Source organism: Carcharhinus amblyrhynchos, chromosome 5 (assembly GCF_965287045.1).
Source record: "Carcharhinus amblyrhynchos chromosome 5, sCarAmb.v2.hapA, whole genome shotgun sequence".
Classification (NCBI taxonomy): Eukaryota; Metazoa; Chordata; class Chondrichthyes; order Carcharhiniformes; family Carcharhinidae; genus Carcharhinus; species Carcharhinus amblyrhynchos.
Window position 1 is genome coordinate 60,811,170 of NC_137328.1, and position 15,389 is coordinate 60,826,558.

General features: G+C 42.4%; 1 protein-coding gene across 4 annotated transcripts in view; it reads right to left on the reverse strand.

Moving 5' to 3' along the window:
• The window catches only part of vps13a (vacuolar protein sorting 13 homolog A), a 405,759-nt gene that overhangs the window by 264,840 nt on the left and 125,530 nt on the right, over positions 1-15,389 (reverse strand). For all 4 annotated transcript variants that reach the window (XM_080188886.1, XM_080188884.1, XM_080188883.1 and 1 more), the window contains exons 18-20: positions 14,225-14,426; positions 10,042-10,156; positions 8,565-8,701 (exon numbers count right to left, since the gene is read on the reverse strand). In XM_080188886.1, coding sequence (XP_080045012.1) covers positions 8,565-8,701; positions 10,042-10,156; positions 14,225-14,426 — 454 coding nt within the window. The remainder of the gene's footprint in view (positions 1-8,564; positions 8,702-10,041; positions 10,157-14,224; positions 14,427-15,389) is intronic.

Below are 15,389 nucleotides of genomic sequence, written 5' to 3' on the forward strand. Positions count from 1 at the left end.
GAACAGTTTTTAATCACTTGTTCTTGTTATGAAGAAAATTGTCTGCCTAACCAACAATACATGGGCAAGAAAGTGGGTGTTACAAGAGCTCCAAGTAGTTTGAAAACATCCATAGCACAAGCAAAGAGTTGTGTGGAGTTATGGGCTGAGTGCCATAGTGATGAAGGCATTTGCACGCATGAGGTGTGCACAGTAAAAAGATTACAACATCAATAAGCAGAAGGAAGGGGGACCCTACTTAAAGGTATCAAGTAAACAAATGCTCAACTTTCTTTTGGCTGTTACTACAATTCTACAAGTGTGCTGCTTCCCATACTTGTTTTGAGTTTGTAATGGTTTACAATATGGGAGAAGGACTTTTTGCTGGTTGCAAGTCTGTGCAGTTGATCCAAGATACGGATGCAGTAGTAGACATTTGCCTTGAAATCTTGATTCATTCTCCAGCAGGATCCAGGGGGTAAGGGATAGGGGGTTTTCAGCAACATACATCTATCTGGGATATTCAGGAACAATATTCCTCATTAGAACCAATATCCAAGATCCCTGTGCTTCAGTAGGGCATCCACACTGCAATCTGCCAAAACTGCAATCTCAAAGCTGAACTACATTGCCAGTGTCCATGAAGGTGACTGCACCAATGAATCTTTAGTATTCCTTGCTCCAACTAGGTTGGATCTGGAAATACTTGCTACATCTCAAATTTCCCATCCTGTGTTCCACGTGGGATGTCACAGAGGCTCTCAATTCAGAGAGCCAATTACATTTTGCTCTTTGGCAGAGAACAAACTGGAACAGCAAACATTTGCACCTCATTTTCTGGTTGATGCCTTCTGATAGTTGCTACAATTGTATGTTTTCCATTGTTATTTCAAAAGTCTACATAAAGAACATTTTGCCAATTTCTGCACAAACCAGTTGCACCCAGGTGCATTCATAGACATATCCCTTGGAATACAACATGACTTGAGAATGAACAGACACCATGAACAGGAAGACAAGCTGCTAGAAAGAGTGGAAATGGTGAGGGAGCAATGGTGGATATGAGAATCAGGTGTGGGGTGGCAATGGTTGTGAAGTATGGTTAAAAAGAAATCCCAGATGACCATAGGCCGTTTTCCGTTTTGAGGGGAAAAGCTGATTAGTGGATCCCCACATCTCAGGCAAGGGGGCAAGGTTGAGAAGGCACGCCTCCATGAATAATCTCAGCCGATACAAGAATTGAACCCATGCTGCTGGCGTTGCTATACATCATGAACCTGCCATCCAGCCAATCATCCTTCCAGTACAGAGGCAAGTGAGGGCAGATGAAGACAAGGGTTGCAACTTTCAGTGGCCAAATCTGCAGATGGACTTACAGGACAACCTCAAACAGTTCTATGCCTAGAAGGCCCGGCTGCGGATTGAACCACCTCAACACAAAGCAATTTAGGCTGGGATAGTTGACCGGCAACAAGAACAAGGGTGGCAAGATGAACGTTGTCATCACAAGGGAGGGCAGTATGTTCATGCTACATGGAACTACTGACACGTACATCAGGTAGCACTCAGGAAGGCTAATAACCTACTGGAGAACAAAAAGCTGGACTGCTATGATGCTCTGCAAGCCCTTTTCTACACTTCACCCAAAGCCACAACGGCAGCAGCACACAGACTTTGGTGACTGATGCCTCAGCTATAATACATGGCATCATAGTTGGGTGTATAAATATGTGGCCAAAGTTGGCCACCATTTTGATGCTGGAAAGGATGGGCTCCAAGATCTAAGTGAAGCATTGTATAGATTTGGTACCAAAAACCTCAAAAGCTGTTCAGAACAGACTGCAGATTTTCTGGCAAGCTTTTCAATGGAACAAACTGCCGGTTGTGTATTATCCTTCAGCCTTCTCCTGTGGCTTGCCCCATCAAAATGCTCATCCAAACCCTCCAGAAGAAATCGTGTGACCAGCAAGCTGGCACCATCACTAACTTTGCTCTATATCCCAACTACAGCCCATCTCTAGACTATCTTTTAATCTAGATGGAGTCCAGTGTCTGAGCCCTGTAACAAGTTAAAATGTAGTGTCTTCATCATGGTGCTCGTTTCTGGACTCATCCACTGCCTAGGTAGGTTTCACCTATGACATTTTAAAGAAAACAGGTACAAGAATGAAGTTGCTGTGCGAAGCATGTTTACACTATCTGCTATTTGTAAATCAGAAGAGATTATGAGATGAGGGGAATGGGGATGAGAGATGGTGGATTTGCTAGGAGAATACAATTATCTTTGATGGCTTCAATACATCAGTGCACAGTCTCAGAAATGGTAACCTTAATAGTAAGAAGTCTGACAACACCAGGTTTAAGTCCCACCGATTTATTTGATAGTAAACTCACAAGCTTTTGGGGTGAAAGCTTGTGAGTTTACTATCAAATAAATCGGTTGGACTTAAACCTGGTGTTGTCAGACTTCTTACTGTGTTTACCCCAGTCCAACGCTGGCATCTCCACATCATAACCTTGATAGTAGCCAGGACAGTTTCTACTGAAGTTGGACGTACATATGTGCCTTATCCTTCCAGTTAGCTCCCGCTGTTTCCAGTTGTATGCCACTTATCCTGCAAGAATGGACAGTGTGCCAGTGAGCATTGAACAATACATCTGGATGTGACTGTCATAACTGAATACCTTGCTGTGTCTGCAAGGTGGCACAGTGATTAGCACTGGTGCCTCTCAGCACCAGGGACCCAAGTTCGATTCCCGGCCTGGGTCATTGTCTTTGTGGGGTTTGCACATTCTCCATGTGCTGCCTGTGCTTCCTCCGGGTGCCCCAGTTTCCTCCCACAGTCCAAAAGACATGCTGGTTAAGTACATTGAGAGAGAACTGCTGCAATCCAAGCGGTGTAGGTACACTCAAAGTGCAGTTTGGAAGGGGGTTCCAAGATTTTGACACAGCAATAGTGAAGGAACCGCAACATAACTGAAAGTAAGGAAGTATTACTATTCTCCAGAGGTAGAGAGGGAGAAATGCAATTTTAAACTGCTTAGGAAAGAGTGGAGCAAAATATAAGGCCATGGATAGGTGGGAGTTAGAGGAGATTTGGTAAGACATCAATGGCACAAGACAAAGAGAGGGTCAAAGGCTAAAATAGGTGGTAATAAAGATAAGATAGCAGAATGTATTAATAGCAGAAAAAAATTCAGCATTCTGTGAAAGCAAAACCTAAAAGTATATGGGGTGTGTGCGTACAGACATGGAAGCTTTATAAGTATCTTGTTCAAATGAACTGCATTTTGTTCATTCTCACGGTTGGTCAACGCGGAGGGTTTCTTTCTGCTGGACTGGCTGCTCTCATGGCTTTGCCTCCAGTGGGCTGATGCTCTTTGAGCTTTGTTGCGACTGCCTGGTTTCACGTTCAACAAGCTTCTATCTTCAGTAGATTGCTCTATAACAGTGAAGTCTGGACAATCTACACCTGGTAAAAAGTCTGACAACACCAGGTTTTAGTCCAACCGATTTATTTGATAGTAAACGCACAAGCTTTTGGGGTTAGTCCCTTCGTCAGGTGAATGGAGAGTTCTGGCCTCAGACAGAGCACATAAAGCACAGACTGTTTAGAGATTACTGATTAGAATGCGAATCCTTACACCTAACCTGCTGTTCAAGTCCTAAAGTGGCTGACAATGTGAGTGGAAGGAGCACTGATCACAGGTTACAGAGATGTGTATTGTCTCCAGACAGTACAGTAAGTGAGGTTTTGCAAACCCAGGCAAGTCACGGGGGTTACAGATAGTGCGACATGAACCCAAGATCCCTGTTGAGACCGTCCTGTGTGCGGAACTTGGCTATCAGTCTCTGTTCAGCGACTCTGCGCTGTCGTGTGTCGTGAAGGCCGCCTTGGAGAATGCTTACCCGAAGGTCAGAGGCTGAATGCCCGTGACCACTGAAGTGTTCACCAACAGGAAGGGAACAGTCTTGCCTGGTGATTGTCGAGCGATGTTCATTCATCCGTTGTCGTAGCGTCTGCATGGTCTCCCCAATGTACCATGCTTCGGGACATCCTTTCTTGCAACGTATCAGGTAGACAATGTTGGCTGAGTTGCAAGAGTATTTACCATGTACCTGGTGGACGGTATTCTCACGTGTGATGATGGTATCCATGTCGATGATCCGGCATGTCTTGCAGAGGTTGCTGTGGCAGGGTTGTGTGGTATTGTGGTCACTGTTCTCCTGAAGGCTGGGTAGTTTGCTGCGAACAATGGTCTGTTTGAGGTTGTGTGGTTGTCTGAAGGCAAGAAGTGGGGGTGTGGCGATAGCCCTGGCGAGATGGTCGTCTTCATCAATGATATGTTGAAGACTCCGGAGAAGATGTCGTAGCTTCTCCGCTCCGGGGAAGTACTGGACGACGAAGGGTACTCTGTCCACTGTGTCCCATGTTTGCCTTTTGAGGAGATCGGTGCGGTTTTTCGCTGTGGCGCATCAGAACTGCCGATCTATGAGTCAAGCACCATATCCTGTTCTTATGAGGGCATCTTTCAGGGTCTAGAGGTGTCTGTCACGATCCTCCTCATCTGAGCAAATCCTGTGTATACGGAGGGCTTGTCCATAGGGAATGGCTTCTTTAACATGTTTAGGGTGGAAACTGGAGTACACCTACCAAGAAAACAGTTCCAACAGCCTGGATCTCCACTGTCTACAACATATCCTCGCATTATTCTGGAAGAAAAAATCATCAATGAAGTAGTCCTTACTGGGCAAACATGCCAAAGGATGTTAGTGCTAATGAAGCAAAGGCTATCTTGGGCATGTCTATGGGATTGAAGATGGCCACGGATATATTATATCAAGAGGTAGCACATGCCAAGAGACCAGCAGGGTATCCAAAGCTCCAATTCAAGGATAGAGTCCATAGTTTTAAGTTGTTGGGCTGAATATTAAACCCACAAGGCTGTAAAGTGTCTAATTGGAAGAAGAAGTGCCGTTCCTCAAAGATGGATATCTGGGCATCAGAGCAAGATAAGTTGAAATGGCAAGCGGCAAGGAGGTTAGGGTCATTCTTGCCAACTGAGCCAAGGTGTTCCACAAAGTGGCCACCAGTCTGTGTTTAGTCATTTGCAATTGACTAAAATCTGTTTTTTCCTTAGGTGGAAGACTAGATACTGATTAAAATGCTTGGGGTATAAATTTATCTAATTGACTCCAATGGAGCAGAATATCAAAAACTGCATAAAATGGGGAAGGCAATTCAATGTCATCCTTTTGCACCACTGCCCAAGTCAAATTGTTTATCCTGTTATATTTTGTGATAGTTCAATACAGTTGTAATAAATTTGTTTGATGATACCACACTAGTTGCCTGGACAGAAAACCAGCTCCAAATGCTCATGGATCATCTTCCCCATGCTGTGTCATGTTCAACCGCACCAATGTCAAGATAAACAGTAGTTATGGACTAGGGTGTTGTATTTCCACCTGTTTTCAAACTCAACTGCACGCTACTGGAAGCCAATGAATTCTGGTACCTTAGATCTACTATGACAGACAACATTTCATGAGTAGTTCATCACATGCAGCAGTAGACATCTTCCAACTCTGACAACCTAACAACAGGCATGGAGAAACAAACTTGCCCACAGGACCAAGATACTTATAAAGCTTCTATCTTCAGTAGATTGCTCTATAACAGTGAAGTCTGGACAATCTACACCTACCAAGGAAAAAGTTCCAACAGCCTGGATTTCCACTGACTACAACATATCCTCGCATTATTCTGGAAGAAAAAGTCACCAACGAAGTAGTCCTTACTGGGCAAACATGCCAAAGGATGTTAGTGCTAATGAAGCAAAGGCTATCTTGGGCATGTCTATGGGATTGAAGATGGCCACATGGCCATGGATATATTATATTGAGAGGTAGCACATGCCAAGAGATCAGCAGGGTATCCAAAGCTCCAATTCAAGGATAGTGTCCAAAGTGACATGAAAGTCCTCAACATCCATCATGGCACGTGGGAAAGTAGTTGACCACAAACACAAACGATGACACCAGCTGTGGGCAGGAGTTCATCACCACCACGATGTGATGGTTTCAGAAGCTCCAAAGCAGATTCCAGCCCTGCAAACAAGTGATCATTTCATAGTAAAGAAGTCTGACAACACCAGGTTTCAGTCCAAACGATTTATTTGATAGTAAACTCACTGTGAGTTTATGATCAAATAAATTGGTTGGACTGAAACCTGGTGTTGTCAGACTTTTTACTGCGTTTACCCCAGTCCAACGCCGGCATATCCACATCATGATCATTTCATGCCATTGGCACCAGACAACATCATGTGAGGCACTTGTAACTGACTTTGCCTTTCCAGAATTCGCTTGTTCACTGTGGTCAATGTAATTTTTTCATAACAAATATTATTTTCTGAACTTATACCCAAAATCCCTTGTAGCTTCCACATTGGAAAAGAGCCCGCTAAATCTTTGTGGGCAGCTTATCTAAAGATTGGCAGCAAACTACTGCTAACAATAGATTCTAGGTCTATACACTACCCCGCTCTTACATAATGCATTTACCAATCAACTCATTAAAACATAGAAAATAGGAGTAGGCCATTCGGCTAATTCAGTCTGCTCTACTATTCAATGTGATCAAAGCTGATTCTTGATTTGAACCCCTGTACCCCTTGACACGGTTAGTTCTAGAAAGAAATTTCTTTCTTAAATATATTAAATGACTTGGCCTCTGTTAAGGGCACAGCTGATGTTAAATGCTAGAGTATTCAAAATCCAGAAGGGAACCTGGAAATACCTACTCTCAACTATAATTTGCAATTTGGTATAATGTGAGAAAAGATTTGAAAACCGGTGAAGAATATCCCAGGTATCTTTGCAATGATTTTAAACAAAATAAATGTTTAATTATTTGTAAAATCACAGAAGAAACTAGAAATGCATTTAAACATCTTAACGACTACACGTAGTATCATTAAAATTTACACTGCTCCATATTTTCTGTTTTCCTAACTTCAGAACTAAACCTCCCCAAACAATATCCCATAGCTTTTAAAACTATAAGCAAAATCCAGCAATTGTTATCACACCAGGTACATACTTCTTTGGGCTGGCTTCTGATTTAGGAAGCAAAGACTGCGAATAGACTTTTCTCCAAGCAGCTTGTTGGGATTTGATACAGCTTCCTGCTGCGGGCTCATTCTCAAAACAGCTAACTCGCATAGAGCAAACTTGCCCCAACACTTTTTTTCTTTTAACCTTCCTTTATCTGAACTAACTTTCTCAAAGTATTGATCTTTATTTTTATTCATATTTTAGCATGTAATTATGAAATTCACACCCCATCTTTTCCATTGAACTTTTAACATCATTGCTCAAACTCCCGACATTGTATCCTCCATTGTTACCCAAGGTAAACAGCTGTTTAGTGTTGCTAGGCTTATCACAAGATCAAAGCATTAGTTCCACCAACCCATCTGTCTGTACTACAGTTTACATTTTCGAATTTTTAAAAAATAAAACCACCTGAACACATTCCCAATGATTGGTTTTGCTTTCTTTTCATTTTATCACAATTTGTTACTTAACCAACACTGTCTTACGTGGTAATTCCACAGGTTCACCACCATCGAGTGAAGCTATTTCTCCTCATCTAACCTGTAACATGGCCTAACCTGTATTTTGATCCTTGTTCTAGAGCCCCCAGCCAGGGGAGGACATCATATCTGCATCCAAACTATCCAGCTCTCTTTGAATTTTATATATTTCAATGAGATCCCCAATCATTCTTGTAAACTCCAGAGACTATCCAATCTCTCCTCTCCAGTATGTGGCATGTTTATAAGACACACCAAAATTTTAACAACCTCTTTTCTTAATTGTATCAATGTGGATTTTGTCTCTATATATTTACATTCCTACTCCATGGCAGATTTATTTGATAATACTATGATAACTTCATTATCCTAATTCTCTTCCTCATTCCTGGTCATTCCTGAAAATGGTGCAATCAGGAACATTAACCAGAAATGTCCACGTACACTTGAAGTACTATGTTGTGTCAGCAAATATGTTAGACAATTTGAACACAACAGAATCCACTGAAAGAGATAAACTGACCCGCTAAATTAGTCATGGAGCAGCAGTTGAACCTACAAGCAGTAACAAACTACTATGGATTGCAGTTTAATTTTTTTATTTTTAAATACTGGAAACCTCTTAATGGAATAGTTAAAAGTAGACACATTAATGATGCTGCGCATTTTTTCTGGAGCCAATGCTAAAGTATCAACAATTTGACTTTTAAATGGAGATACCAAAATATATCAACTGTTTCATAATGACGAAGTGTAATTCGTAAACAAGCATACAGTTGGTCTCCACCGTTGAGACTAATACACCTGGTCATTCTATTAGGTTTACTTTGAGGCAGTCAGGTTAATTCACATGTAGCACAATCAACTCAAAATTTCCATTCTGTAACAGCAGTGAATCAGTGGATAAAAATGCACATTAATAACATTCAGTATGATTTTAAACCCAGTAGCATTCAAACAATGCTGCTGCTATCCAAACTTACCTTTAAATTCCCAAGATCAACAATCAATAAGCTGGCAGATTTATCAAAAAAACCATTCTCTGGAATAATGATGTAAGAAGCCATGAGATTCACTTTTAAGTCCAGGACTTTCTGTGTCTCAATAATATACATCAAGCCTGTAAAAAGTACAAAGTGTATCAATACTCAGTGAAGACAATACTTGGCAAATCATGAAATTTTAAAAGGAAGCAAAACACAAAGCTGCTCCTGCTAGCAACATCTTCCGGTCCTGCCATCAATGAACTGCCGCTGCTGGTTTGCCATCAGCATGGGTTGCATGCAACAGGAAACCTTGTAAACAGCAGTGGGACCAGAGGATCTCTCTACCAGCCAAAAGTGAGCCGTCTCTGTGAAACATGCAGCGGGGGGGCGGGGGGTGTATCCCATCCACTGTAATTTTGTAAATGCATGAATTTTTATCTAGCAGGGAAAAAGGTAAATGTAGTAGACTATCTTGTAAAAATGTGCATGCCATGTACATGATTTGTGCATTTGTTATGCATGGTCCAGACGAGTTACTATAACCAATGGAATTACTGCTGCCCAAATTTATAAAAGGTAGAGCAAGTGGGGCACAATCTTACTAGCCGTTCACACCATATTCACGCTGCAGCGAGGTCGGAGAACTTGACGTCGAGACAAATCTCCATTCACTGCAGCGGGATGAGAAAATCCTGCTGGTGTGAATGGTGGTAACATTCGGCTGTGACATTATAATGACTCTTGTTCAGATGCATGATTAAATTTCTGAAAATTGGTGTTTCGGTTTTAGTGTAATGCAAGAAAACATCACAACAGATCAGTACAGAAATTAAAGGCACTGTTACCTCTACATAGTGTTATCAAATTTAGCATAATTTCCGTGCTTTTACACTATTTCTCTATTAATAGAGCCAAGAAATAAATACATTTTTTTAAACAGCCTTCTCAAATTGTCTAACTGCTGTATATGTACAAAGGTGTGTCTGTTCCTACAATTTTAAATGGTGTATCATTTACTTTACTTTTCCCCTCTCCAGTCATCCTCCCAACATTGAAGGGGATTTTCACAGTAACTAGGGGATTGTCACAGTAACTTCATTGCAATGTTAATGTAAGCCTATATATGACACTAATAAATAATTATTAAAACATGCATCACTTCACATTTCAATGTTCAGTTTCAGCAGTTATTTTACCAGCTTATGTCCACTTGAAGTCCGTAACCACATTGCATGTTGTGATTTCTGATTTTCATGTCTACACTGAACTATGGAATTATACATTAAATACCCAAGTCCATGTCAGTTCAAGTATAACAACAAAATGGATAGCTCCTTCTACTTAAACTCTCTGCTTCTCCATTTTTGGGCAATACTCCAACAAATACCCCAATTTGCTGTGACTAAATCATTCAATAAACACATCAAAACAATTCCTAAAGCAGCCTGATCAAAGCCAATACAAAAACATATACCAGTTGAAGTTTTGTCACGGAATTCCTCAAGCTTCATCAAAGTAGCTGACGTCAGTTCCTCCAGTTGAACATCCGTTGGTGGTCGAAAGAAGTCAACTAACCTGTTCACAGTTCTCTGGTGAAGTTAATATATTAATAAAGTAATGTAAAATTATCTAACTCAAGTACTTTACTTAACAGATAGAAGGACACAACACTTTATAAAATTTGTACAGAAAATAAGGCACCGGGGACCCAGGTTCAAATCCGACCTTCGATGACTGCGTAGAGTTGGAACATTCTCTCCGTGTCTGGGTGGGTTACCCCCAAGTGCTCTGGTTTCCTCCCACAGTTCAAAGATTTGCAGGTCAGGTGGATTTGCCATGGCAAATGTGTGGGATTGAAAAAGCGGTCTCCAAATTCTGATCCAGATGCGGCCTGCTGCAGGCTGGATATGGCCCACGGGCCGTAGTTTGGAGACCCCTGGGTTAGAAGAATAGGGCAGAGGGGAGGGCTTGGGTGGGATACTCTCGGAGAGTCGGTGCAGTGTTGATGTGCTAAATGGCCTCTCTGCACTGTTAGGACTCAATGGTTTGAAAATAGTCCCTGTGACCCTCAAGTGAGAGGAAGAGGCAAGTGGCAAAGTGAAGCATGGATGGTAGGGACAAGCTATATAAAAAAAATCCTGTAACTGGAGCAGCACGGATACATGTTCTTTGAAGGTGGGGTCAGAATGAGCTCTTCTGCTCCCCCCGTTCAAGGTTTTTCATATTTAAAACATTTACTTAGTCAACAATTGTTCAGGGACACAAAAGCAGCTGAAGCCCAAGGGAAACCAATTTTTCTACTGGGAGGGGGGCAGGGGGTTAGTATGTTTTCTGCTTTTGCTTGTTTATGCTCTTTATTTACTAAATTAATTTTTCAGGTGTGTCATTAATTTCATTTTTCTTCTTTCATCCTACAAACATGCATCACTTTACAATTAAACGTCAGCTGTTATTTCATCAAAGTCCTTTATAAATTGATTGCTGGATTGTTTTGCTTGAACGTTGAGCTTCTCGGGTGTTGTTGGAGCCTCACATTGAATTGACTGAATTGATTTAACTGAAATGATTTGTTATTGTCACATGTATTGTAATACAGTGAACAGTACTGCAGCATTGTTTCTTCTGAGCGACATAGACAAAACATACCATTTATGGAGTACATAAGGGAGAAGGAGAAGATAGGATGCAGAATATAAGCGGCGATTCTCCCAAAAATGTTCTAAGTGCTGAATTCACGAGAAAATTGATGTAAATCACATTTGTTTTCTCAGTGGGACTTTACACTGCATGAGCAGTGGTCCCGAAATGCCATCCTCCCAATTGCTGGCCAGCTCGGGACCCTCGCAGTGCTGCCCCTCCACAACTGCTCGATCATGGCCCCCATAAGCATTCCCGGACCAGCGTCCCCACACACGCCCACTACTCCCTCAAGAGCTCCGCACCGTCCTGGAGCTCTCATTTCCAGCCCCTCCAGCCGCGATGATCCCCAGCCCACCCATGAGAGGCAGACACGCCCCACCCCACCCATGGGAGGCAGACCTCCCACCACCTCACCCATGGGAGGCAGAACCTCCACCCCCCTCCCCCAGCAGACCTTCCACCTCCCCGAGCCTGTCCTGATTACTGGCCTCCCTCCAGTCCTGACAGATCCCATTGCAGACTGGCAGTAGGACCACCAATCCCATAGATCGTCCCCTAGGCCCTGCCCCCTAGGCCCCATGGCACTGCCCAGTGCCTGATGGGCAGTGTGAAGGTGCCCCCTGGGCATGGGCACTTTGTCCCAAATAGTGCTAGGGGTTTCCCACTGCTTCCCCTAAAGTGTGGAGCTAGAGTGAACTCAACCGGTGTGAAATTGTACTGATGTGATGGGAGATGATAGCAGGCCTGGAAGCTTTAGTCCCAGGCTAATCACATTACAATAAGATTAAAAATGGATTTAAATCACTTACCTGCTGTTCCCATTGGTTTCCAGTGTGGTTCCGACGCCGCCGGATATCTAGCGTTCAGAAACGCATACACGGCAGGAACACGTGCGAATCCCACGAATCGGCCTACATGCAATTCTTCCGGCCTATCATGCTAATTTTTTAGCATGGTGGAATGGGAGAATCACCCCCGTAGTATTACATGTCCGAGTGGGGGAAAATTTAATCTCCCCTGATTTGTACTTTAATAAAGGATAGGCTTTGAAAAATCAAGAGGGGAGTGAGTCACTTGCCACAAAATTCCCCAACCTAAGAACTGTTTTTGCAGAGACAGTACTTACATGACTGGTCTAGTTAAGATTTTGGTCAATGGTAATTAATAAAATGTTGGTAGTGGGGATGCTGCATTTGGCTGCATAGCTCACTGCATTTGGCTGCGTAGTTCAGTGGTTGGCGTGTTTGTCTTGTAAGCCAGGGATCACGAGTTCAATTCTGGCTGGAGCCGCAAGGAAAAATGTAGCTGAAAGAGGACTTAAACGCAGACAGATTGCGAGACGGAACAGAATGCTCTTATGAGTGGAGGGGCAGATCGTGTGCAATTTTGGAAAGCGAAAACATACCAGGTGGCACGGTAGCACAGTGGTTAGCACTGCTGCTTCACAACTCTAGGGACTTGGGTTCGATTCCTGGCTTGGGTCACCATGTATGTGGAGTTTGCACATTCTCCTCATGTCTATATGGGTTTCCTCCCACGGTCCAAAAATATGCAGGTCAGGTTGACTGGCCATGTTAAATTGTCCTTAGAGTCCTGAGATGTGTAGGTTAGAGGGATTAGTGGGTAAATATATAGGGATATGTGGGTAGGGCCTGGGTGGGATAGTGGTTGGTGCAGACTCGATGGGCCAAATGGCCTCTTTCTGCACTGTAGGGTTTCTATGATTCTGTGATGGTAACGCCATTGAATGTCAAAGGGAGATGGTTAGATTCTCTCTTGCTGGAGATGGTCATTGCCTGATACTTGTGTGGCATGAATGTTACTTGCTGCTTATCTGTCCCAATCTGAATGTTGTGTAGGTCTTGCTGTATAAGGATCCATACAGACTGCTCTTATTGTCTGAGAGGTTGCATGTGGAATTGACCAACGTTCAAACATTAGTGAGTATTCCTACTTCTGGCCTTACAACGAAAGGAAGATCATTTTGAAGGTGCGGAAGGTGTTTGCACCTACTGTCCAAGGTATCCTTCAAGTTTAATATTTTATTGAAATGTGGCATTATACACCCAAACTACTCTCCATAATGGAAACAGCATGTGTTGAATCATGAACAGAATAAATTTTTCAAGTTGCTAGCAAATCAAATTGTCAAGTACAAGTTTCCAGCGGTTTTAAATTTAAAAGCTGAATTTATCACATAAAAAGGTAGCTTTTTCCTGATAGTTTTTAATCATATCTTATTCCCAATGTGATTTAATTGTGCAAAATGTTAAGTAATCCACTATTGCTTATTTATTGCCAAAAATCTAGTGCAGAACTTGTACATGTTTAACTTTTTTGTTGATTTCTGTACAATGTTGACAAAGCTCATTTATCAAGCATCCCATTTGACTCTAGAAGATAGCGGTGTGTATCTAGACTGCTGCAGATCTTATGCTGGTGGACCTTGAGCACCAAAACTTTACAGTGCATTATGCCAAGTGATTTGTCACTGGTAGAGAAAATGGATACCGGATCTGGAGGCAAGGGTGGCAGTCAAGTGGGATTGTTGTGCCCCAGATGGTGTCAAGCTTGATTTTTGTTGCAGCTGCGCTTATCTGTATAACCACAAGTGTTGGGTGTTCCATCAAATTCTGAACTATAACATTGTAGGTGGTGGACTAGTCCTGAGGAGCTCAATACATGAACCATTCAATTCAGAGGCCTGGATTTTCATCTTGGAGGTAGGTGCTGGAGTCAGGAAAAAATTCCAGCTCAATTCACCCACCTCAGGACAAAGTGACCCCAAGGTAGGATTTTCATTGTGTGGAAAGAAGGAAAAAATACAGGATTATGGGGAAAGAACAAGGAAGTCAAACTGAATGGACTGTAATACCAAAGGGCTAGCATGGGCATAACAGACCAAATGGTCTCCTTCAATGCTTTCACTTTGGTAATGTAAAATAACAATCTGAGACTAAGCTTAGTAACCTATGCAACTTCAAAATATATTTTACACATTTACTCATTTCACTCACCGCATCATACACAATTTCTAGCGGGTGCGACTCCACTTTCAGCCGCTGATCAGCTCTTTCATCCAAAGGATTAATCTCAAACATGATTCTTAGCAGAACATCTTCATTCTCAGTCAAAACACTTCTTGAAGAAAGCAGCAGTGGCTTGTCGTTTTTCTGAGGTAGTCCTGTCACTTCAAGTGTACTGATCATTACTTCAAATCTACAAAAGAAAACACCTCAAAAATAGTACTTTACAACTTTGACGTTAACTTGCATAACAGTAAAATTTTTAACCAGGAATAAAACCAGAAAAAAACTGGAAATACTCAGCAATTTTGGCACAATCTGTGGAGAGGGAAACCTGTCAGATCTAAGATCTTTTTTCAGAACTGACAGGAAGTGAAAACATAATAGATTTTAAGCAAGTGAAGGGATGGGGTGTTAGTGAAGAACAAAGAGGGAAAGTCTGATCAGGAGGAGAGCAGAAAATATTAACTGACAAAACATTTCATGACAGTAAAGGCAAAAGGAGTGACAATGGTAAAGATTTGCCCAGAATCAAGGTAAATGGCAAAATAATCAGGTAAATGAGCCGATTCCCAGGGCATCACCGCAACAGTTCCACAGGGTCTTGTCCTAGGCCCAACTATCTTCAACTACTTCATCAGTGGCCTGACTTCTATCAAAAAGTTAGAAGTGGAGATGCTCGCTGATGACTGCACAATGTTTAGCTACGTTCACTACTTCTCAGTCCAAGCCCAAATGTAGCAAGACCTGGACAACACCCAGGCTTAGGCTGACATGTGACAAGTAACGTTTGTACCACACAAATACCAAACAATGACCATCTCCAACAAGAGAGAATGCAACCATTGTTTCCTGACATTCAAAGGCATTACCATTTCTGAATTCCTCACAAACATCCTGGAGATTACCACTGATCAGAAATTGAACTGGACGAGCCATATAAATGCTGTGGCTACCACATCAAGTCAGAGATTGGAAATCCTGCAACGAGTAACTCACTTCCTTACTCCCCAGTGCCTGACCGCAATCTACAAAGCACAAGTCAGGAGTGTGATGGCACACTCTCCATTTGTCTGCATGACTGCAGCTTCAATAACACTGAAGGAACTTGACACACGTAAGGTCAGAACTGCCCGCTTGCTTGGCATCTCATTCA